This window comes from Gobio gobio (assembly GCF_949357685.1).
Source record: "Gobio gobio genome assembly, chromosome: 13".
In the NCBI taxonomy this organism is placed as follows: domain Eukaryota; kingdom Metazoa; phylum Chordata; class Actinopteri; order Cypriniformes; family Gobionidae; genus Gobio; species Gobio gobio.
Genome location: NC_137106.1, coordinates 4296735 through 4323435, shown reverse-complemented (window position 1 = coordinate 4323435; position 26701 = coordinate 4296735). Strand labels below are relative to the sequence as shown.

The window sequence follows — 26701 nt, the reverse complement described above, 5'->3', positions numbered from 1 at the left end:
AAGTAAGTGTGCATGTCAGTAAGCAAGTGTGCGTGTAAGTAAGTCTGCGTGTAAGTGTGCGTGTAAGTAAGTCTGCATGTAAGTGTGCGTGTAAGTGTGCGTGTAAGTAAGTGTGCGTGTAAGTAAGCGTGCGTGTAAGTAAGCGTGCGTGTAAGTAAGTGTGCAAGTAAGTAACTAAGCGTGCAAGTAAGTAAGCGTGCATGTAAGTAAGTGTGCGTGTAAGTAAGTGTGCATGTGTGTAAGTAAGTGTGCGTGTAAGTAAGTGTGCATGTGTGTAAGTAAGTGTGCATGTAAGTAAGTGTGCGTGTAAGTAAGTGTGCATGTGTGTAAGTAAGTGTGCATGTAAGTAAGTAAGTGTGCGTGTAAGTAAGTGTGCATGTAAGTAAGTAAGTGTGCGTGTAAGCAAGTCTGCGTGTAAGTGTGCGTGTAAGTAAGTGTGGGTGTAAGTGTGCGTGTAAGTAAGTGTGCGTGTAAGTAAGTCTGCGTGTAAGTGTGCGTGTAAGTAAGTGTGCGTGTAAGTGTGCGTGTAAGTAAGTGTGCGTGTAAGTGTGCGTGTAAGTAAGTGTGCGTGTAAGTGTGCGTGTAAGTAACTAAGCGTGCAAGTAAGTAAGCGTGTAAGTAAGCGTGCAAGTAAGTAAGCGTGTAAGTAAGCGTGCATGTAAGTAAGTGTGCGTGTAAGTAAGTGTGCATGTGTGTAAGTAAGTGTGCGTGTAAGTGCGCGTGTAAGTTAACGTGCGTGTAAGCAAGTGTGCGTGTAAGTAAGTAAGTGTGCATGTCAGTAAGCAAGTGTGCGTGTAAGTAAGTCTGCGTGTAAGTGTGCGTGTAAGTAAGTCTGCATGTAAGTGTGCGTGTAAGTGTGCGTGTAAGTAAGTGTGCGTGTAAGTAAGCGTGCGTGTAAGTAAGCGTGCGTGTAAGTAAGTGTGCAAGTAAGTAACTAAGCGTGCAAGTAAGTAAGCGTGCATGTAAGTAAGTGTGCGTGTAAGTAAGTGTGCATGTGTGTAAGTAAGTGTGCGTGTAAGTAAGTGTGCATGTGTGTAAGTAAGTGTGCATGTAAGTAAGTGTGCGTGTAAGTAAGTGTGCATGTGTGTAAGTAAGTGTGCATGTAAGTAAGTAAGTGTGCGTGTAAGTAAGTGTGCATGTAAGTAAGTAAATGTGCGTGTAAGTAAGTGTGCATGTAAGTAAGTAAGTGTGCGTGTAAGTAGGTGTGCATGTAAGTAAGTAAGTGTGCGTGTAAGTAAGTGTGCGTGTAAGTAAGTGTGCGTGTAAGTAAGTGTGCGTGTAAGTAAGTGTGCGTGTAAGTAAGTGTGCGTGTAAGTAAGTGTGCGTGTAAGTAAGTGTGCGTGTAAGTAAGTGTGCGTGTAAGTGTGCGTGTAAGTGTGCGTGTAAGTAAGTGTGCGTGTAAGTGTGCGTGTAAGTAAGTCTGCGTGTAAGTGTGCGTGTAAGCAAGTCTGCGTGTAAGTGTGCGTGTAAGCAAGTCTGCGTGTAAGTGTGCGTGTAAGTAAGTGTGGGTGTAAGTGTGCGTGTAAGTAAGTGTGCGTGTAAGTAAGTCTGCGTGTAAGTGTGCGTGTAAGTAAGTGTGCGTGTAAGTCTGCGTGTAAGTGTGCGTGTAAGTAAGTGTGCGTGTAAGTGTGCGTGTAAGTAAGTGTGCGTGTAAGTGTGCGTGTAAGTAACTAAGCGTGCAAGTAAGTAAGCGTGTAAGTAAGCGTGCAAGTAAGTAAGCGTGTAAGTAAGCGTGCATGTAAGTAAGTGTGCGTGTAAGTAAGTGTGCATGTGTGTAAGTAAGTGTGCGTGTAAGTGCGCGTGTAAGTTAACGTGCGTGTAAGCAAGTGTGCGTGTAAGTAAGTAAGTGTGCATGTCAGTAAGCAAGTGTGCGTGTAAGTAAGTCTGCGTGTAAGTGTGCGTGTAAGTAAGTCTGCATGTAAGTGTGCGTGTAAGTGTGCGTGTAAGTAAGTGTGCGTGTAAGTAAGCGTGCGTGTAAGTAAGCGTGCGTGTAAGTAAGTGTGCAAGTAAGTAACTAAGCGTGCAAGTAAGTAAGCGTGCATGTAAGTAAGTGTGCGTGTAAGTAAGTGTGCATGTGTGTAAGTAAGTGTGCGTGTAAGTAAGTGTGCATGTGTGTAAGTAAGTGTGCATGTAAGTAAGTGTGCGTGTAAGTAAGTGTGCATGTGTGTAAGTAAGTGTGCATGTAAGTAAGTAAGTGTGCGTGTAAGTAAGTGTGCATGTAAGTAAGTAAGTGTGCGTGTAAGCAAGTCTGCGTGTAAGTGTGCGTGTAAGTAAGTGTGGGTGTAAGTGTGCGTGTAAGTAAGTGTGCGTGTAAGTAAGTCTGCGTGTAAGTGTGCGTGTAAGTAAGTGTGCGTGTAAGTCTGCGTGTAAGTGTGCGTGTAAGTAAGTGTGCGTGTAAGTGTGCGTGTAAGTAAGTGTGCGTGTAAGTGTGCGTGTAAGTAACTAAGCGTGCAAGTAAGTAAGCGTGTAAGTAAGCGTGCAAGTAAGTAAGCGTGTAAGTAAGCGTGCATGTAAGTAAGTGTGCGTGTAAGTAAGTGTGCATGTGTGTAAGTAAGTGTGCGTGTAAGTGCGCGTGTAAGTTAACGTGCGTGTAAGCAAGTGTGCGTGTAAGTAAGTAAGTGTGCATGTCAGTAAGCAAGTGTGCGTGTAAGTAAGTCTGCGTGTAAGTGTGCGTGTAAGTAAGTCTGCATGTAAGTGTGCGTGTAAGTGTGCGTGTAAGTAAGTGTGCGTGTAAGTAAGCGTGCGTGTAAGTAAGCGTGCGTGTAAGTAAGTGTGCAAGTAAGTAACTAAGCGTGCAAGTAAGTAAGCGTGCATGTAAGTAAGTGTGCGTGTAAGTAAGTGTGCATGTGTGTAAGTAAGTGTGCGTGTAAGTAAGTGTGCATGTGTGTAAGTAAGTGTGCATGTAAGTAAGTGTGCGTGTAAGTAAGTGTGCATGTGTGTAAGTAAGTGTGCATGTAAGTAAGTAAGTGTGCGTGTAAGTAAGTGTGCATGTAAGTAAGTAAATGTGCGTGTAAGTAAGTGTGCATGTAAGTAAGTAAGTGTGCGTGTAAGTAGGTGTGCATGTAAGTAAGTAAGTGTGCGTGTAAGTAAGTGTGCGTGTAAGTAAGTGTGCGTGTAAGTAAGTGTGCGTGTAAGTAAGTGTGCGTGTAAGTAAGTGTGCGTGTAAGTAAGTGTGCGTGTAAGTAAGTGTGCGTGTAAGTAAGTGTGCGTGTAAGTGTGCGTGTAAGTGTAAGTGTGCGTGTAAGTGTGCGTGTAAGTGTGCGTGTAAGTGTGCGTGTAAGTGTGCGTGTAAGTGTGCGTGTAAGTAACTAAGCGTGCAAGTAAGTAAGCGTGTAAGTAAGCGTGCATGTAAGTAAGTGTGCGTGTAAGTAAGTGTGCATGTGTGTAAGTAAGTGTGCGTGTAAGTAAGTGTGCATGTAAGTAAGTAAGTGTGCGTGTAAGTAAGTAAGTGTGCGTGTAAGTAAGTTTGCATGTAAGTAAGTAAATGTGCGTGTAAGTAAGTGTGCATGTAAGTAAGTAAGTGTGCGTGTAAGTAAGTATGCATGTAAGTAAGTAAGTGTGCGTGTAAGTAAGTGTGCATGTAAGTAAGTAAGTGTGCGTGTAAGTAAGTGTGCGTGTAAGTGTGCGTGTAAGTAAGTGTGCGTGTAAGTAACTAAGCGTGCAAGTAAGTAAGTGTAAGTGTGCGTGTAAGTAAGTGTGCGTGTAAGTAAGTGTGCGTGTAAGTAACTAAGCGTGCGTGTAAGTAAGTGTGCGTGCAAGTAAGCGTGCATGTAAGTAAGTGTAAGTGTGCGTGTAAGTAACTAAGCGTGCAAGTAAGTGTGCGTGTAAGTGTTAATAAGTAAGTGTGCATGTAAGTAAGTAAGTGTTTATGTCAGTAAGCAAGCAAGTGTGCGTGTAAGTAAGTGTGCGTGTAAGTAAGTGTGCGTGTCAGTAAGTAAGCAAGCGTGCGTGTAAGTAAGTGTGCGTGTAAGTAAGTGTGCGTGTAAGTAAGTGTGCGTGTAAGTAAGTGTGCATGGCTCATTCTGCACATCTGACCTGAAGCCCTCAGAGAAGCAACACTCAATGAACAAACAGCTCTGAGTCTCGACTCCACCCAATGTGCACCTGTAATCAGATCCAGCCCTGTCAGAGACAACCCGTCACGCTGGGTAAAGCGTGCCGCAGCACGGGCACTGTTGTCACGGAGACGCTGTTTAATATCAACACAGACGAGGATGGAGCGGGCAGGAAACGTGTCACACACACACACACACACACACTCAGAACAGGGAGCAGCTGAAAACACAGCACCCGTTTATATGGAGAGTAGTTTCTGATGATGGTGACACACTTCCGACAGAGGGAATGGAGTTTGGGTGGAGATGCGATGTTGCACATGATTATGAGGTTTTTATTGAAGGTTATTTGGGAATTTCTATTGAATCGCTTTATTTTTAAAGGGGCAGTTCAGCCAAAAATGAAAATGGTGTCATCTACTCATCCTCAAGTTTTTCCAAATCTGTATTAAATTCTTTATTATGAAGATGCACTATATTGCCAAAAGTATTGGGCCGAGTTCAGGTGTTCAATCCCTTCATGGCCACAGGTGTATAAATCAAGCACAAGGCCTGCATAAGTCCAAATATTATACTAAATATTCCACGCTCAACTGTTAGTGGGATTATAACAAAGTGGAAGCGATTGGGATCAACAGCAACTCAGCCACAAAGAGCGGGGTCAGCGCATGCTGAGGGTCACAGAAGTCGGCAACTTTCTGCAGAGTCAAGAGCTCCAGAACAACATCAGTGCCACCATAAACACACTCCTAAACCCTGAGGAAAGCCAGAAGAGCTGAAGCTGTTAGAGCTGCAAAAGGTGGGCCAACTCCATATTAAACCACACGGATTAACAATGGGAAGCTCATGTGTGTGTAAAGGCAGGCGTCACAACCCTTTGGGCAATGTCATGTATTTTGAAGAATGTGGGAAACCAACAGGGCTTGACATTAACTTTTTTGCTTACCAACCACTGTGGCCACAATTTTGACTTGCCATACTGCCATATAGATATTTTTAATATTATCTTTTCATTTGTCAGCATGTTTATTAGGCTACTGTCACTTTAAGAGCTGACGCACGGATCCATTAAACTGTTACACAAGTTTGTGTGTAAGCGTGCGTGTGAGCAAGCGTGCGACTGAGCATGCGTGTTTAAGTAAGCGTGTGTGCTCAAGCTCAGATCAAATGTGTGTATCTGTTACACAGATCATCAGTTCTGACCCCATCTCTTCCCTAATCCACCCTCACTAACATTTTAACCTCGTTTTTATTTGTTGATGAAAATGATTGATTTTCGTCATAGTTTTCGTCATCCAACACTAGTTTTTATTTAGTTATCGTCTTGTTTTCATCAGCGAAAAAAGGTTGTTGACGAAAATTATGACGAAAATTATTCGTCAACGAAATTAACACTGCATTTAAAAAAATATTTTTCTTCACAGGAGAAATGTCAATGTAATTTGGACTGCGACCAAATGGTCAAATCATTGAGCCATGAGCGAAGATCAGGAGTTCAGTCCACAAATCTCCAACATTCACTATGATTTACTGTAGGAACACCACATGGTATTGTGGCAGAAATAGTCAGATGATATAAAAAAACAAAAACAATAAAATTTGTCATCAGAAGAAAGAACTTCACGCAGGTTTAGACTAACTTCAGGGTGAGTACACTTTCATTTTTGGGTGTACTATCCCTTTAAGAAGGTTCAAAACTAAGGGAGTGCAACAATATCTGACTCAAATGTAAGAGCTGCTTATTAGGAAAAAAGCAATAAAACATGAATCAATCCCATGAGTCAGTTGGGCAGGACCAGGTCAGAAAGCACAGGAAGTTCAGGACAGAAACTCTCTAATGAAGTCATTATGAGAACAAGTTTTTACTGTTGATCATCTAAAAAAAAATTTTTTAGCTGCATTTATCTACTAAACTTTTTTTGTTAGCTGAACCACTTTGACCTAAAATATTTACTTAACATTTGCATGTTCACGGTTTAATGGTCACATGACCTGCAGGTAAACAATTAAAATCGGATCTATTTTAGCAAGCATTTTGATTTGATTTTCAAATGAAAAAATGTGTTGATTTTGTACATATTTATTAGCTTTTCATCCACTCGTGAACACCAGAAGCTTTGCTCTGTGCCACGTTTGTCCATCTGAAGTGCTTTTCGGAAAATTCCCATCATCTACAAACACAGCGGACGCCCAGAACACACTTTCACTGGATGATTCAGGCCCTCATTTTCCCCACTATCCCTCTTTAAGAGCACTAGACAGGCGTCTCAGTGTGTGTGGCGACTCCACGTCTCTCTGATGCTGTAATAGTGAGTGTCAGAGGTTTGATCACTAACTCCCAGTATGAGCTCTAATAATAGTGATGGCTGACTTGGCAAACTCTAAAGCACATGAAGACTGACTTGTGAAGTCCAAACAGATCAGCAAACAGGGTTTAACAGTAGGTGCGTTTACATGGAGCACTGTAATCGGTTTAAAAGTCCAATCCGAATAAAAATACTCCATATAAACACCTCAATCGGAATAAAAATGGCCAAACCGAATGAAATTGTAATGGGTTTGAGAGGGGTGGGATAAACCTTTTCATGAACCGATCAAACGAAAAATTCCACCATGTAAACGACCTGATCTGATTACTTTGAGGTCACGTCTTTCTGTGACGTGATATACAGCGCGCGCCTCCTCAACTGAAGAGCGCGCGCCGCGCTCACACCAGGCTAATGTTGACAAGAGAGGAAAGTTCATTTTTCTGAGGTATTAAACTTTTTATTTCGTAACATGTTATGAACATGATGTTTGAATAATGACACAGACATAGCCTGGCTACAGAATCTCATCTTGACAGCGTTTGTCCGAGGCTTCAACTGCGCCTGACAGAATACATTTTTTTTCTGAGGTGATTCTTACACTTTACGACAAATAATAAATAGCTTTTATAAAACTCTACAAGTCCTGGTGGCCGTTGAGAGCTGCCATTTCAACGGGGAACATTCAAGCTGCTCTCTGTTTCTCGTTAGTTAAGTTAGCTATAAAAAAAAATTTGAATCAACAACTGCTTCAAATTGGTTAAGTAACATTACCCACAGTCTACTTTAATTACTTTTGTTAATATTTATACCTTTGTGATTATGGTATCTTTCCTTAATCATCTGAAATATATATGTTTAGTACTACTAGTAATGATGCTGAGCACGTCTTTAATGCTTCATTCATGTTTCACCGTATATCCTATGTTTTTATTAATAATTTGAGTGCATTTTATTGTTAATTTTGTGTTTTTCAAAATAAATGAATTGAATTAATTTTTGATTCCGCATTCATCATTCACAGCTGTTGAAATAGCCATTGTATAGGACATAAATTAGGTTAAACTACTGCATGTCCGCCCACAGAAAAATAAATAAATATTAAAATTACCAACACAGAATTATTGATCCACGATATGTAACGAATCTGAGGCGGCAGACAAACTGTGTGCGCATGTCACAAAATGTTTCCTACTGAAAGTCAGCACATGTAAACACCAGATGGGTTTAGATAACGTCTCATGTAAACAGTCCACCGAATCTTTCAATCGGAATGATTTTAATCGGAATGACAAAAAAGTGCGCATGTAAACGTGGCTAATGTGTGTTTAGCCAGTGTGAAACAGATTAATCAAGTCGCAGGGTCTGTATTCGCCAAGATAAAGAGTGTCTTGACATTACACTGATGGGTATTTTAAACACGAGTTAATGAAAGGGCCTTGTAAAGCACTTACAGCCAGCAATATTCAAACTAGACATGCACTTCCTGAAGGAAACAGTGGCGATTCAGTATGCAAATATTACAATGGCATCATCGCTGTTGGTTAGATTCTGAATGTTGAACATTATATCAATGATTTACAGACTTTAACCCTCTGGTGCTCTTGGTTTAGGGGTTGCATTGGTTGTCTTCCCGGTTATAAGTGACCGGACACCTAAAAATTAAACTTCCTCCATCCCAGTAAAACCAATGTAATTTATTTTTCTTCAATAATATTTTTTCTTTTTAATTTTGTATTTTGAGATGATTTGATGGCATTTTTTTTTATTTATGCAATAATTATGGTCTATTTTTGCCATTGAAAAGTATACAAATTTTTTTTTGTAATTTTTAGCTTTTTAATTATTGCAGTATTTCAGGTTAAAATAGAGACTAGGCCTTCAAATTTTGTGCCTTATTTTTTTGAAGGCAGATTAACGCCCTCTTTTGGAATTATTTAATAAATCATGCACGGCTTGAGAATTCACTAGTTCTCTTTTGAACACATTTAATAATTGTTTTCTGATGGATTTGAATATATATTTAAAAAAAAAAAAAAAATCTCAAAGACTATTTATTATAAAGTTTTAGATATTTTTTTGTTTGTTAGAAATATAGATTATTTTCTGTGAATTTGTGTTATTGCAGATTTCCCATTCATTTCCTATGGTGGTCATTTTTGACCGAAGAGCACAAGTGGGAGTATTTTTTTACGACCACTCAGCATGCTCGAATCATGCCCTAATTTTTTTTGTGTGTTTACATCCCTAATGCTAGAAAAGTCACCAAGTTTCATATTATTCTGATGAAGCGGGGATTTAAAAAAATTTAAAACAGAACATTTTCCGGTCAGAAATGACTGAAGAGCACCAGAGGGTTAATCTTAAAATTATGAAGTATAGAGATTACACAAGCCAAAAAGACGTGGCACACCTATGCCTGAAATTTTCTATAAAGCAAATTTAGTGCAAAAATATGAGATTAAGCCCTTAACTGTCAGCCCCCTTTTTGAGAATACACATGAAAATGCACTATCCAAACTTAAAGAGCTGTAAATCAAGAATGCTTTGGAGTATAGACCTAAGTTTGGTCTCGTTTTAAAGCAGACACTCTGTAGATTATTGCTAAAGTGAAAGCAATTCAAAATATGAAATCATTAAAAAGTTATGGAAGTTTAAATTTACTGTAAATAAAAAATACAGTACTAAATATTTTTTATTTTATAAAAAATATATATTTTACAAAAAAAATTTACTATAAAAATCAAAGCCATATGTCTAACCAAGTTGTGTTCCAAATTTGAAGTTGATATCACAAATTTAAGTTCCCATGAGATTTTGTTTAAGGCGCTGTACAAAAAAATGCCATCGGGTGTCATTGAAATTCCATTGATTGCTTTTTTGATGCATTTTCCTGTAAATTTCTGTCCAAATGTCACTTCCATCACAAAACAGTCACCAAATATGGAACCTTGAGACTCAGACCTTTCCGACGATATGTGTTTTGTCAAGATTAGAAAAGATTTTGATTATAAAGTAGTTAAATTGAATGTCGTAATATGAAACATGACACCGCCCACTAGGGGGAGGAGCCTGCTAGAAGAATTTAAAGTACCATTTCCATGGTAACGCAATGTCCAATTTCAAAACGGTTTTTACAGGATGAATTATGAGTTTGTAAGCTTTTGAATGATACCGAATTTATGATAATTACTAAAATATGAGATACGAAAAAAAGGCGATCAAAAAAAAAAAAGTGCCAGGTGTGCCGCCAGCGGGACGGTGACAATAAGAGGTTAATACATTTGAGCAATCTGCTATGCAAGTAATAATAAAGTGCAGAAATATTACATTTTACCTGTGGCTCAACGTCAGGCAATGTCAGCATGGAAATAAATCCCTAGCGATCAGTCTCGTTGGCAAGAACTAGCTCAAATTAACCTTTTTCGAGAAGAAATGGGTGATAAATTCACACTGCAAATCTTTGAATGGTCTCATTTTTAAAGTCAAAGTTCAGTGACCACATTTCCAAATAAAACAGGATATTCTAGAAGGTAAAAAAAATAGGACTTGATTTGATCAATCAGAAATTGTTGAATTGGGAAAAGTGTCTATATATAGATTGTTTGAGGAAGTTATTATCATGCCCAAAGGTCCAGAATTTAAAGAGGCGGTTGATTGCCCCTTTTTACAAGATGTAAAATACGTCTCTGGTGTCCCCAGAGTGTGTGTGTGTGAAGTTTCAGCTCAAAATACCCCCGCAGATCATCTTTATAGCATGTTAAAAAAGTCATTTTTTGAGGGTGAGCAAAAACGCGCCGTTTTTGTGTGCGTCCCTTTAAATGCAAATGAGCTGCAGCTCACAGGGCGGAGCTTCAAGAGCTCTGATGACTTCATGCACACACACACTGAAACTGTTCAGCCTTTTATGATCAAACCGGAGTCGGACAATGATGGAGAGACTCATGAGACAACATGTAGGGATATTTGATGAATTTATGAGTTAACCATCTTCAGACATGAATGAAGAAAGAGCTCATTATGTATTTCAGACGCACCTGTGATGGTTTTGCGCTCTGTTTTTTCTGATTTGGGCCGTTTCTCGTCGGTCTGGATGTGCTTCTTGGTTTCCGGCGTCTCTTGACCCATCTGAAGCTGACTGGTGTATCTTTCATGCTGGAATCCAGAGAACATGTAAAAGACATGAGTGAGCTCTCAAAACACACACACACGCAGGCATACTTTGAGATTGTTCTGAGGTTAAATATAGATTTATAATAACAAGAAATAGTCGATAGCATTTTAACAGTAGGCAAACATATTTTTCACTGTTATATTTGCACCCTTTTCTGATTTCTGGATGAAATGCTGTTTTAATTTCCAGCTCTAGAACACATTTTTAATCACTCATGGTGGCAACTCTCAGACAGGTCGAAGCCTAAAGCTTTCAGCGGCGATGTGGATTGATGTAATGGGCAGATGACAAATGTTTTTTTTCATCGCAAAAAAAAAGCATCGCTTTACTAAGCGGCCTTAAAATGTCAGGAGGCATTGAACACATCAAAAACAGGCAGAGAAACAAATTAATATTAATCAACTTGTGCGGTCAATCGATTAAAATATAATAAATGATTGTACTGTTTTGTTGTTGCGTTTCTCATTTAAAATAACCCACCAGTCAAGCAACCCGCCCTCGAATTGACGCGAATTCTAAACCGAAAGTAAAATGCACATTCTGGTCCAGCAATAATGAGGATACTCGACAAAGCAGACAATTCTGTGTCCGTTCAAGCGCGAAAGAGAACTCAATGCGGCCGCTGGGTTACTTACAAACCCAACGATCAGGCATAACATTATGACCGGTCACTGATGACCTGTGGGTGGGATATATTAGGCAGCAAGTGAACATTTTGTCCTCAGAGTTGATGTGTTAGAAGCAGGAGAAATGGGCAAGAATAAGGATTTGAGTGAGTTTGGGCCAGATTGTGACGGCTAGACGACTGGGTCAGAGCATCTCCAGAACTGCAGCTCTTGTGGAGTGTTCCCGGTCTTAAGTGGTCAGTCTTAGGGCTGCGCAATATTGAAGAATGCGATATGCAATAATAATGCAATATTCGATATGCGATACGATATTGCTTTAAGGGTGTAAAATCGATTTAAATTATATTTTTTTAAAAATGAATGATTCTTTCTAGGAAAAGAAAGCAATCCCTACAACTTCTGAAAGTGACCAGCCGTGTTTTAGCAAAAATTAAATGTCACAAATCTGACAATATAATTTGAACATCAATGTAAACAAACAAAAAAAGGTAAGGATAATTTTTAAAGGGTTAGTTCACCCAAAAATGTAAATTCTGTCATTAATTCCTCACCCTCATGTCGTTGGACACCCGTAAGACCTCCGTTCATCTTCAGACACAAATGAAGATATTTTAGTGTAAATCTGATGCTCTGAAAGGCCTCCATTGGCTCAATGCACTTTACACTCTCAAGACCCTTAAAAGACACTAAAGACTAAAGTTACAAAGTCCATCTCACTACAGTGGCTCTACAATAACTTTATGGAGTGACGAGAATAGTTTTTGTGCGCAAAAAAACCCTAAATAGCGACTTGTATAGTGATGACGATTTCAAAACACGGCCTCATGAAGCTTCGAAGCGTTATGAATCAGTGAGTCGATTCAGCAGTTTGAATCACCAAATTTCAGCAGTTTGGCGGTTTGACACACGATCCGAATCATGAATCGACTCACTGATTCATAACGCTTCGAAGCTTCATGAGGCCGTGTTTTGAAATCGTCATCACTATAGAAGTCGTTATTTAGGGTTTTTTTGCGTACAAAAACTATTCTCGCCGATTCATAAAGTTATTATAGAGCCACTGTAGTGAGATGGACTTTGTAACGACGTCTTTAGTGTCTTTTAAGGGTCTTGAGAGTGTAAAGTGCATTTTGCCAATGGAGGCCTTTCAGAGCCATCAGATTTACACTAAAATATCTTCATTTGTGTCTGAAGATAAACGGAGGTCTGACGGGTGTCCAACGACATGAGGGGAAGTAACATTTTCGGGTGAACTAACCCTTTAAATATAAAAAATGCTTTGCTTGATGAATACTCGTTAAGACAGCCATTTTTTACATAACTGTGTGTATTTGACAGTTTGAGTGTGTAAAAAGACCGTAGAGGCGGTTTGTGCGCACATTTCGGTGTGTGTGTTGTATTTCGCAAGTTATTGTGTTTAATAACTCACACGCGTGTGCCCAGTCTATTCTCTGCTATATGCGTCGACCTAAAACATACACTTATCACAATGTTGAAGTAGCCTATTCAAATTATTCAGATATTGCGCACCGTTGCGATATGTACATTTGCGATATTTCGATATATTGCGCAGCCCTAGTCAGTCTCAATCAAAAGTGCTGTTTTCACACACTGAGGAACGAGTCAGTATGTCATAAATGGCATGTAGACATTAAAGTGAAAATAAGCCTGAATAGTCACAATACAACAGAATAAATGGGCAGGAATAGAGAGATTCAGTATAATTTACCTTCAGGGCTTCCTCGGGCACCTTGTGTTGGCTTCTCTCCAGGATGTATATGTGCGAATGTGTGAACAGTCAAGAACAAACACACCATCCCATAATGATCAGAGAGAAAGGACACAACACTGGAACTGCATTTCTATCGAGCTGAGCACAACACTGTCCTGAACAAACCTGTCTCATAAACAAGAAAGCTGCGTTTCTGCTCATTATCAGAAGGCATTTCTGCAAGGTGTTCGGCTTTAGCTAAACCAAAAAGCCCTGAGTCAAACCACAATGGACTTGTTTCATTCCCCTCTGAGCTTGAGGAAGGATATCATATCCGAAGCGAATGACATCTGATAGCTTCAGGGTGATGTACGTCTGATCGGGGATGCGAAGGTCGTTCACGAAGGTCTGAGGAGACATGAGATGACAACAACACTTCACAAAGACTCAACACAAAAACAATACTGATAGTGAAGCATTGCTTGGTTTTACACCTTCGTTCTTGTGAGCAAGCGTTTATCATATTGTAGTTTGTAATCACAGCTTTTATCAAAATCCCAATAATAATAATTCGAAGCAAATCGAGCACAAAATCCAAACTTTAAATTGAAGGCCTTGTAAAACATGAGCGCTGCTGTTTCGGTTAAATTAAATTAAATTCACTTTTAAATATGCTGACGATTAATTGTCATAAACTGTTTTGTTTACGTCACTGTAAGCCCAACACATTTTTTTAAACTTTGAAACATATATAATAAAATAGATCCACATGATTTACTTTAATGCTGTGAAAATTATAATGTATTTAATTAATAAATATTATATAATATAGTTATGTAATATGGTTATAATATAAAATAAATGTATATAATATAATCAGATTAAACCCATAAACCTTAATTTCGTATGAAAGAATTAATATAACTAATATAATATAATATAATATAATATAATATAATATAATATAATATAATATAATATAATATAATATAACATTTAATATAATAAATTAAATAAAATTCTATTATACGAAATCAAGGTTTATGGGTTAAATCTGATTACATTAACGCTCTGATACAAGTCGCTTTGGAAAAAGCGTCTGCCAAAATATATACATTACATTATATATTTTATTATATTATATTCATTATATTAAATTATTATATCATAATATAATATAATATAATATAATATAATATAATATAATATAATATAATATAATATAATATAATATAATATAATATAATATAATATAATATAATATAATCCATCCATCCATCCATCTTCTTCCGCTTATCCGGGGCCGGGTCGCGGGGGCAGCAGTCTCAGCAGAGATGCCCAGACTTCCCTCTCCCTAGACACTTCCTCCAGCTCTTCCGGGGGGACACCGAGGCGTTCCAAGGCCAGCCGGGAGACATAGTCCCTCCAGCGTGTCCTTGGTCTTCCCCGGGGCCTCCTCCCGGTTGGACATGCCCGAAACACCTTCCCGGGAAGGCGTTCAGGAGGCATCCGGAACAGATGCCCGAGCCACCTCAGCTGGTCCCTCTCGATGTGGAGGAGCAGCGGCTCTACTCTGAGTTCCTCCCGAGTGACTGAGCTCCTCACCCTATCTCTAAGGGAGCGCCCAGCCACCCTGCGGAGAAAGCTCATTTCGGCCGCCTGTATCCGGGATCTTGTCCTTTCGGTCATGACCCAAAGCTCATGACCATAGGTGAGAGTAGGAACGTAGATTGACCGGTAAATCGAGAGCTTCGCCTTACGGCTTAGCTCTTTCTTCACCACGACAGACCGGTACATCGACCGCATTACTGCATAATATAATATAATATAATATAATAGGATTAAATCCATAAACCTTAATTTCGTATGAAGGAATAAATATAATATAATTTAATATAATATAAAATAACTTTATATAAGATAATATAATGTAATGTAATATAATATATAATTTAATATAATAAATTAAATTAAATTATATTATATTATATTATATTATATTATATTATATTATATTATATTATATTATATTATATTATATTATATTATATTATATTATATTATTATATTATATTATATTTATTCCTTCATACGAAATTAAGGTTTATGGGTTTAATCCAATTATATTATATATTATATTATATTTATTCCTTCATACGAAATTAAGGTTTATGGTTTTAATCCTATTATATTATTTTATTATATATTATTATATATTTTATTATATTGCATTATTATATTATATTATAATAAAATAAATTATAATATAATATTAATCGGATTGAACCCATTAATCTTAATTCGTATGATAATAAAAAATAATATAATATACATCCACAAACTTTCATTTCATATGAAAGAAGACCTTTGACTATCTTTCTGTACTTTACAACAGCGTTTTTTAATATTCTTTGGTAAAATGTGAATTTACACTGCACAATTAATGCGGTTATATCAAATAATTGTGTTTAGGTTGAGATCCATGAGTCGACTATCAATAATAGCGACAGGGCCCATTTCAAATCGTAGATGGTAAATCACACCATTTGACCCAAACACAAGCAGCCGTATATAAAATCACTTTTGGCATTTGTGCATGTGAATGAAAACCCTTCAGGGGATGGTGTGGATGGTGTGGGTGGTGTAGATGGTGTGGGTGGTGTAGATGGTGTAGGTGGTGTAGATGGTGTAGACTCACCCCGTTGAGGCTGCCCAAGTCTTTGACCAGGTGCTCATCTGTCGCCGAGTCATGGTTGATGACGGCGTGTTGTTTGTCCACACTGCGAGACTGAAGGTGCAAAGAACAGAAAGCAGCTTAGCAACTTGACCTTATCATAAAGCAAACGTGCACGCTCCAAAGGGCCAGAAACACGTCTGCGGAGGCCCAGTGGAGGAGCGCGGGTCACATGGGTCTGGAGAACAGAGCCAGAACTATCACCATCTCCTCCGCGGAGAGAATCTATCAGTAAACAGTTACATTTGGCCACAGGAAGGCACAATTACCCAGCATTCTCAGCGTCAGCAGTCCTCATGCATCAGTGCAGATCTGCACACACTCATTTACAGCCTCATTAGTGGCAATCAGTGCCATGAAGTCCTCAGAGACTCATTATACAGTGTGTGGCTCTGCTCCAATGAGCCGCTTATTCTATCTAACCCAGCCTCAGTTACATCTGAGAGACCTATAACATAATATAACATAACATAAAATAATATAATTAACATAACATAACATAACATAACATAACATAACATAACATAACATAAATATAATTAATATAATATAAATATAATTAATATAATATAATAAAATATATTATATTATGTTATGTTATATTAATTATATTTATATTATATTAATTATATTTATATTATATTAATTATATATAATATATTATATTATGTTATATTATATTAATTATATAATATAGAATATATAATACAATTAATATAATAAATATAATATAATATATATAATATAAATATAATATAATAAATATTATAATATATATTTATAATATAATATATTATATAATAAAATATATATTAATATCATTAATATAATATAATTAATATAATATAATATAATATAATATATTTAACTTTAAATTGTATATAATAAAAATTATTATTTTTTTTTTTGTGGATTTTTTATTTTATTTGATAGCACTAAATATAATGTAATATAATATAATTTAATCTGATTAAACCCACAAACCTTCATTTAAAATAATATAATATTATTTAATATAATAATATATTATATTCATTATCATGTTGTTTATTATATTATATTATGTTATTTTATATTAATTATATAATATAGAATATATAATACAATTAATATAATAAATATAATATAATACATATAATATAAATATAATATAATAAATATTATAATATATATTTTATAATATAATATATTATATAAAATAATAAAATATCATTAATATAATATAATTAATATAATATAATATATTTAACTTTAAATTGTATATAATAAAAATTATTATTATTAATTTTTTTGTGGATTTTTTATTTTATTTGATAGCACTAAATATAATGTAATATAATATAATTTAATCTGATTAAACCCACAAACCTTCATTTAAAATAATATAATATTATTTAATATAATATAATATAATATAATATAATATATAATAAACAACATGATAATGAATATAATATATTATATTATGTTATGTTATTTTATATTAATTATATAATATAGAATATATAATACAATTAATATAATAAATATAATATAATACATATAATATAAATATAATATAATAAATATTATAATATATATTTTATAATATAATATATTATATAAAATAATAAAATATAATTAATATCATTAATATAATATAATTAATATAATATAATATATTTAACTTTAAATTGTATATAATACAAATTATTATTATTAAATTTTTGTGGATTTTTTATTTTATTTGATAGCACTAAATATAATGTAATATAATATAATTTAATCTGATTAAACCCACAAACCTTCATTTAAAATAATATAATATTATTTAATATAATATAATATAATAAACAACATGATAATGAATAGAATATATTTTAATTTTAAATTGTATATAATAAATTATAATTTTTGTATTATTCAGTTGATCGATTTGATAGCACTAAATATAACATAATGTAATATATAATTAAACCCACAAACTATTTCACAAAATATAATATAATCTGATTAAACCCACAAACCTTCATGTAATATAATAAACATGACATAATGAATATAATACATTTTAACTTTAAATTGTATACAATAAAAATATTATTATTTATTTCTTCAGTTGATCGATTTGATGGCACCAAATACAATATAATGTAATTTATAATTAAACCCAGAAACCTTCATTTCACAAAATATAATTAATAAATATAATATAATAAACATGATAATGAATATAATAGATTTTAACTTTAAATTGTATACAATATTATTATTTATTTTTTCAGTTGATCGATTTGATGGCACCAAATATAATATAATGTATAATTAAACCCACAAACCTTCATTTCACAAAATATGATTAATATTATATAATATAATCTGAATAAACCCACAAACCTTCATTTCACAAAATATGATTAATATTATATAATATAATCTGAATAAACCCACAAACCTTCATTTCACAAAATATGATTAATATTATATAATATAATCTGAATAAACCCACAAACCTTCATTTCACAAAATATAATAAATATAATAAACATGACATGAATATAACATATTTTAACTTTAAATTGTATACAATAAAAAGATTATTATTATTTATTTTTTCAGTTGATCGATTTAATGGCACCAAATATAATATAATGTATAATTTAACCCACAAACCTTCATTTTACAAATAAAATATAATAAACATTATATAATTAATATATTTCTACTTTGCATTGTATATAATAAAAATAATATTATTATTATTTATTTATGATTTGATTAATTGATTTGACAGCACTAAATATATGAATATAAAATGTAATAATATAATTATAAAATTAAATTAATATATTTTTTCCTTTGAATTGTATATCGATTTACTTCAATGCTGTGAAAATGATGCATTCAATATAAACAATATTGAATAGAAGTGTTGAACAGATTAATTTGTCTTTTCTCTCACGTTCACATGCATATTAAACACACATCATATGAATGAAACTACACTAGGGATGAAACGATTACCGGTTTCACGATAAACCACGGTAAAATTTAGTGACGGTTAGTAATATCGTATAAAATTTAATTATCATTAAAACCGCGTGAGATTATCACGATTTTAAAACTCGCGGTAATTGCGGTAAATGTTGTCCAGTCAGCGTCAGTCTGGCGCAGCACCGCTGTTTTCTGAATGAGAAGAAATGGCAGAAGGCAGTGACAGCACCGGGAGATTGTTCAGCCTCTAAAAGGACCAAATCTGAGGCGTTGTCATATTTTGGCTTTTACAAAAGTCCTGAGGGAAACTTAATCTAAGATGATCACCCTGTCTGCAGAACATGCCAGAATAAAGTCGCTGTAATAGGGGAAACACTTCAAAACTACGAACGCAAGGCAAGTGGACTTTGACCTCAATACCAAAACTACGTCTGGGAAATAATAACGTGAAGCGAACGAACAAGTTCAGACAAGACTAGGGTGACATTTAAGGGATAATAATCAGGGTTTGCCATTAATAACCGCCGTTTGCGGGTGTAAGTTAACGTTATTTCGGCTGCACACTATTGCCACTCTGCTGTTAAACTTATTATAGTCTTCTCAAAAGCCATCTGTTATAATCGCGTTGCGCATTATAACCACTCACACGTGTTTATATTGAGTTATGAATGCAATGTCTCATAATCAGAGGCGTTCAGATTATCCGGAATTTTGTTCAGAGCGCGCGCCGCTCACACGCGCTGAAATCTACACTAAAAGCAGAGATGTGTGTGTGTGATGTACGCAAGAGATTCACTCATCATACAGAGGTTGACTGTTTTTATTCTATTTCAGCAGCGAAAATAGTTTCAAACAAACCCAGCAGAACCACAGCGCATCTGATATGACTGCCATAAAGTTGGTGAATTTAGGGACCGTCTCTAAAGTTACACACAACATTGGTAACGTTATAAACGTTTGAAACTTCAATAGCATTTGAAGAGAATGAAAGTCATAAAACTGACTGTAAAGTGATCATCTAGGTGTCAGGTATGATGCACACATTTTGATATTTAATAAAATAAACTAAACTGTCAAATCATATGGAAATATGGATATGCATTATTTCTCTAGGATACTGTTTGGGCTCTTACACAAAACATGCTAGATTTAAATGCATCATTGCTGAACACTGATGAGAATATTGCTTGAGAATATATTTACAGAGATAATATTAGAGATTATATTTACGAGAAATTATTATTATTTATGCGTTGCTATTGACGACGGCCATTATAAGGAAGAAAATCCCACAGAATCTTGCTTAAAAAAGTGCTTAGAGCTGCTTTAGTTTGTTTGTTAATTTTCAAATATAAAACTTGAACAAAACCGTGATAATATTGGTAACCGTGATAATTTGGGTCACTATAATCGTGATGTTAAATTTCCATACCGTTTCATCCCTAAACTACACTAAAGTTGTCTTTAGATGTTAAATGTGCCGCTCTGGCCTGGTTGAGGAATGCGACACACATTCATGAGCAGAGGGAGAGGCCGAGGTTTGGGCGCATGAATAGACAGAACCAGGCTTTTTCTGCTGTGGTGAGAGAGAGAGCCATGCTGAACTAACCACAGATGAACACAACCATATAAACACACTCAAAACACTGCATTCTAGAGTCAGCAGAACAACACACACACACACACACACACACGTGTGTTTCAGACCCTTCACTAACGGTTACTTTACAGCATTAGCTATACCAGGGCTCGACATTAAGCCTGTTAACACGCTTAAGTAAATCTGTCATTCACTTGTCCGAGTAAAAAATTTGCTTGTCCGGATTATTAAATATAATTATTCTGAAGCAATATTCTCACCAGTGTTCAATCAGCTTTGACATATTTAAATCTGCATACTTGTGATATTTTTACCTTTTTATAAAGGGCCATTATCGTATTAAATATAGGCTATGCTTCAGCTTTCATTTTATATTCTTAAATTTGATCTATAAATTAAATTAGAATAAGACACTATAGGCTGTTACCAATCAAATTAAATAATTTACAACTGCATTAAATAATGTTATGAGATTATTTTAAATATTTTGGAATATACAAATAAGAAAAGTTGGAAAGATGAAACCAAACCACCAGTAGGTGGCAGCAGGTGACCGTCTTAATGAGTGAGTCATTGAGTCGACTCATTCAAACGATTCGTTCAAATGGATGATTCATTCAAGAATGAGGCAGTCGTTTACGAATTGAATCTTTGATTCAACCGATTCATTCAAACGCTGAATCATTCAGTAACACGCTGTTGCTGTGAGATGCGTAACGTTTTTGTTGTAATCTTTGTTTGGAACTATTTTCGCTGCTGAAATAAAACAAAAACAGTCAATATTGCATCTAAAATGTAAGTGACTTAATGTTAATTCATTGTTTATGGAACTGGAGTCATTTTCAGTCATGATGGTTTTCAGGAAAACATCACTCTTGCTCGTGTGATGTTGCTTAACTGTATCATATGTTATCAATATAAAAACTGCACAATTTTAACTGTGTATGTTAACTGAGTTTCTTTGTGTGAGCGGCCCTCATTTGTTTTCGATTTTCTCCTCATGAGGCTGTGCGAGCCTCAACAGCTCAACCTTGTTAACGTCAGTTCGTTTTATTATTATCCACTATCGATCTCCACTTACACTGAATGCAGAATCATTATTGCACTTTGGTGATTCCCTGGTTATTTTTTGTTTTGACGTTTTAACCAGGATACTTGTCCATCGGGCAAGTAAAATTATTTTTCACTTGCCCCTTCAAAAAAATCCACTTGTCCCGGACAAGCGTTAATGTCGAGCCCTGCTACAAATGCCCATGCTATAATGGGGATAACCCACGGCTAGCTGTGCATTAAACCCTTCTGTGGCACCTTTGACCAACTCTGACTGGATTGATTTCATTAACACCACAGCATGCAAAGCCTTTAGTTACTATCTGCTCTGCCAATCGCCTGAATCAGTTCATTAACGTTAAAGGGGCGGGGCCTAATACTATTTCCTGCATTCTGACTGATTGACACTGTTAGAGTTGATTCTCATGATAAACATGGACAACATTTCGAAACAGTGTGCCACACACACTCCTTCAGGATTCAAGTTTCAGAATTTTTTTTTGAGTATGGCCCTATGTGACGTCATAAAGGGCGGGATTCCTTACACACACACACACACACGTTTGTTTTTGTGAAATGTGAGGACATTCCATAGGCGTAATGGTTTTTATACTGTACAAACCGTATTTTCTATCCCCTTACACTGCCCCTAAACCTACCCATCACACACACACACACACACACACACACACACACACACACACACACACTGCCCCTGCCCCTAAACCGGGGGACTCAGGAGACTGTGCAGTTCACTTTCTGTGAAAAAAAACTTGTTCTGTGTGATTTATAAGCATTTTGAAAAGTGAGGACATGGGGAACGTCCTCATATTTCACCCTCTTTTTGTAATACCAGTGTCATTATACACATTTGTGTCCTGATATTTCACGAAAACACACACACACACACACACACACACACACACACACACACACACACACACACACACACACACACACACACACACACACACACACACACACACACACACACACACACACACACACACACACACACACACACACAGAGAATATTCTAAATTGTTCCTAGAATTCTAAATGTTTATGGATTGTTCAACTTATTGCTATTATTATTATTTTTATTTTTTTAATCTTTTTTTATAATTATTTTATTTAATGTATGTACATGTATGTTGATTATTTGTAAAATTAGAAATGCTTTGGCAATACATTGTAACAATTGTCATGCCAATAAAAGCAAAATTGAATTGAATTGAATAGAATTGAATTGAGAGAGAGTGTGTGTGTGTGTGTGTGTGTGTGTGTGTGTGTGTGTGTGTGTGTGTGTGTGTGTGTGTGTGTGTGTGTGTGTGTGTGTGTGTGTGTGTGTGTGTGTGTGTGTGTGTGTGTGTGTGTGTGTGTGTGTGGACTGGTAATCCCTACGTTATGGGCAGGGTTTTTCTTGGGTCAAAAATGGTCTTCGGTGGTGGCTGACAGACATGGTCACACACACACACACACACACACACACACACACACACACACACACACGCACGCACGCACGCACGCACGCACAGTAAAAAAGTCCCATACCCACGTGATCTGCAAGCGCAATACTGACTGACAATACATTTTAAATAAATTCAAAGAAAGTTTGTAACTTTTGCTTATCTTATTTTGATCCCACATGAAAAAATACTATAGTATATTATAGTAAAATTACTCTAGTAAATACTATAGTGTTTTTGAACTGTACTATAGTAAATATACTACAGTAAATAAACAAAGTGTAGTAAATACTATAATATACTACAATTTACTGTTGTATCTTTACTATAGTATGGTTCAAAAACACTATAGTAATTTTACTATAATATACTATAGTATTTTTTCATGTGGGAAACCTTGATGTTTGTTTTTGTTCCTCATTTGTACACTATTTACAGATAATTGTTTTGGTATATAATCATATCAATATTAAAAAGTAGTATTTAAAAAATGAACAAATAGCCTAATTTTCTGCCATATACAATTTCATAAAATTATCAGCTAGCTAACAACAACTTTGTTCTGGGTTCACCTCACTCCAGTCTAAACTAAATGATGTATAGGCTATTTATTTTACTACACATTATGAACATAAATAAGCTGAAAGACTGTGGATAATTAAAACTAACTCTTACACCCACTCTTGCTAAAGTGTGTAAGCACACTTGTGTTCTCATTTCAGATTGTTCTGAGTAAATTAATAAACTGATTGGTGAGTTCAGTGTTGGACAGATCAGTTGTTCTAACCAGTCGTTGAAATGATTCGGTTCAAAGGAGTCATTAGGTTGCGAATCGGACATTAGCAGACAGATTCGCATTCGCGAAAGATTTGTCAACACACAGAAAACACTTCATAACCGGATAGGATTTGTTTCCCGTTTATTGAAAGTATGGTTTATGTCAGCTGGTCAGAGAAGAGTCAATGTTTTTTTAGCGCATTTCACACCCAGCGGTAATGAAAGGAAAACATCGTCTGATAGCGCCACGTGCAACATGGATTCGGTCTTCCGACCTTTTGATTTTGATTAACGTAATATGTGACATATTAGAAAGCTAAGAATGCTTATTTTGAAGACCGAGAGAGTGCGAGCGAGGGAGGAGCTCTGATCGTCTCTCTGTCACTCAGTTACAAGCGCAGCATCTATTCTACATCATTCATAAATCACAATAACTCATCAAATAAAGCTTTGGCGGGACAAAAATTTGTTTTGGCGGCCGCCAAAAAATTTTCAATGTAGGAAAAACCCTGTATGGGGATGGCAATATCCGAAATCCTCGTCCTTGTGGGGACATTTTTAGGTCCCCATGAGGAAAACATCTTATAAATCAGACTCAGTGATGTTTTTTGAAATTGTAAAAATGCAGAAGGTCTCCTGTGATGGGTAGGTTTAGGGACAGGGGCAGTGTGTGTGTGTGTGTGCGCGTGCGCGCGCGCGTGCGTGTGTGATGGATTACTTTAATGATGTCTTTACTACCTTTCCAGGACTTGAAAGTGTTAAGGCCTGTACACACCGGGACGAATATCGCGCGCGCTTATCGCCAGCGTTTTTCGGCGCGTCTTGAGTGTTCACACCCAAGCGATTTTCACTGGCGCTGCGCCGAGTGAACGTGCACATTCAGTAGATGCGCTCCCGGTACACAAGGTGGTGCTGCGGCACTTTAAGCCTCTGACACTCGCTTGTCACACAGAAGGAGAAGAGAGACAGTATTTACGTGCTTGCCAAAACCATAGACATATTATGTATATGGACAAAACCATTCACACACTTTTTGCTAACTGGCAAGCAGCATTAGCGGCTCATCTTCTTCTTTGTCTACTTACTACTTCTTCGTCGTATCAATGTGTGCTCGGCAAGACCGTTTTGTGCTTGAGCGCCACCAAGTCGTGTTTTACTGTCACTTCAGCAGCTCCAGGCACGTGAACAAAAGCGCCGATCTCATTGGTCGGCCAGTTTTTAACGCGCCGCGTCAAAATAAAAAAACGAACCCGAGGCGTTTTTTTAAAAATGACGCTTTTACGCCTGGCGTTTTGCGCGTCGGTGTGAACACTCACATTGGCGCCCATTGTTTAGTCCCGAGGCGTTAAACGTCGGCGATAAACGCGTGCGAAAATCGTCCCGGTGTGAACAGGCCTTTAGTTGTGTAGCGGTCAATGGAGGGACAGAAATGTCTCAGATTTCATCTAAAAGATCTTCATTTGTGTTCTGAAGAGGAGGAAGATCTTACAGGTTTGGAAACACATGAGGATGAGGCATCAATGACAGAAGTTACATTCTTGGATGAAGTGACCCTTTAGAGCCGCGATCAGTAGCGGCAGAGGCACTTCGCAGTGATGGGAGAATGTGTGTCGCTGTGATGGGAGAATGTGTGTCGCTGTGATGGGAGAATGTGTGTCGCTGTGATGGGAGAATGTGTGTCGTTGTGATGGGAGAATGTGTGTCGTTGTGATGGGAGAATGTGTGTCGTTGTGATGGGAGAATGTGTGTCGCTGTGATGGGAGAATGTGTGTCGTTGTGATGGGAGAATGTGTGTCGCTGTGATGGGAGAATGTGTGTCGTTGTGATGGGAGAATGTGTGTCGCTGTGATGGGAGAATGTGTGTCGCTGTGATGGGAGAATGTGTGTCGTTGTGATGGGAGAATGTGTGTCGTTGTGATGGGAGAATGTGTGTCGCTGTGATGGGAGAATGTGTGTCGCTGTGATGGGAGAATGTGTGTCGCTGTGATGGGAGAATGTGTGTCGCTGTGATGGGAGAATGTGTGTCGCTGTGATGGGAGAATGTGTGTCGCTGTGATGGGAGAATGTGTGTCGTTGTGATGGGAGAATGTGTGTCGTTGTGATGGGAGAATGTGTGTCGTTGTGATGGGAGAATGTGTGTCGCTGTGATGGGAGAATGTGTGTCGCTGTGATGGGAGAATGTGTGTCGTTGTGATGGGAGAATGTGTGTCGCTGTGATGGGAGAATGTGTGTCGTTGTGATGGGAGAATGTGTGTCGCTGTGATGGGAGAATGTGTGTCGCTGTGATGGGAGAATGTGTGTCGCTGTGATGGGAGAATGTGTGTCGCTGTGATGGGAGAATGTGTGTCGCTGTGATGGGAGAATGTGTGTCGCTGTGATGGGAGAATGTGTGTCGCTGTGATGGGAGAATGTGTGTCGTTGTGATGGGAGAATGTGTGTCGCTGTGATGGGAGAATGTGTGTCGTTGTGATGGGAGAATGTGTGTCGTTGTGATGGGAGAATGTGTGTCGTTGTGATGGGAGAATGTGTGTCGCTGTGATGGGAGAATGTGTGTCGCTGTGATGGGAGAATGTGTGTCGTTGTGATGGGAGAATGTGTGTCGCTGTGATGGGAGAATGTGTGTCGCTGTGATGGGAGAATGTGTGTCGCTGTGATGGGAGAATGTGTGTCGCTGTGATGGGAGAATGTGTGTCGCTGTGATGGGAGAATGTGTGTCGCTGTGATGGGAGAATGTGTGTCGCTGTGATGGGAGAATGTGTGTCGCTGTGATGGGAGAATGTGTGTCGCTGTGATGGGAGAATGTGTGTCGCTGTGATGGGAGAATGTGTGTCGCTGTGATGGGAGAATGTGTGTCGCTGTGATGGGAGAATGTGTGTCGCTGTGATGGGAGAATGTGTGTCGTTGTGATGGGAGAATGTGTGTCGTTGTGATGGGAGAATGTGTGTCGTTGTGATGGGAGAATGTGTGTCGTTGTGATGGGAGAATGTGTGTCGTTGTGATGGGAGAATGTGTGTCGCTGTGATGGGAGAATGTGTGTCGCTGTGATGGGAGAATGTGTGTCGTTGTGATGGGAGAATGTGTGTCGTTGTGATGGGAGAATGTGTGTCGTTGTGATGGGAGAATGTGTGTCGCTGTGATGGGAGAATGTGTGTGTTCAGGGTCTGACCTGTAGCATGAGTTCGCAGTCCTCTCTGCCCACGAAGATCATCTCGCGGGGCAAGCGGTG

At 37.1% G+C, this 26701-nt stretch overlaps 1 protein-coding gene across 4 annotated transcripts in view; it reads right to left on the bottom strand.

Moving 5' to 3' along the window:
* Positions 1-26701, bottom strand: part of cep170ba (centrosomal protein 170Ba) — a 73989-nt gene that overhangs the window by 45279 nt on the left and 2009 nt on the right. For all 4 annotated transcript variants that reach the window (XM_079833700.1, XM_079833702.1, XM_079833699.1 and 1 more), the window contains exons 2-6: positions 26642-26701; positions 15571-15660; positions 13202-13280; positions 12891-12949; positions 10399-10516 (exon numbers count right to left, since the gene is read on the bottom strand). The exon at positions 26642-26701 is cut by the window's right edge and continues 66 nt beyond it. In XM_079833700.1, coding sequence (XP_079689826.1) covers positions 10399-10516; positions 12891-12949; positions 13202-13280; positions 15571-15660; positions 26642-26701 — 406 coding nt within the window. The remainder of the gene's footprint in view (positions 1-10398; positions 10517-12890; positions 12950-13201; positions 13281-15570; positions 15661-26641) is intronic.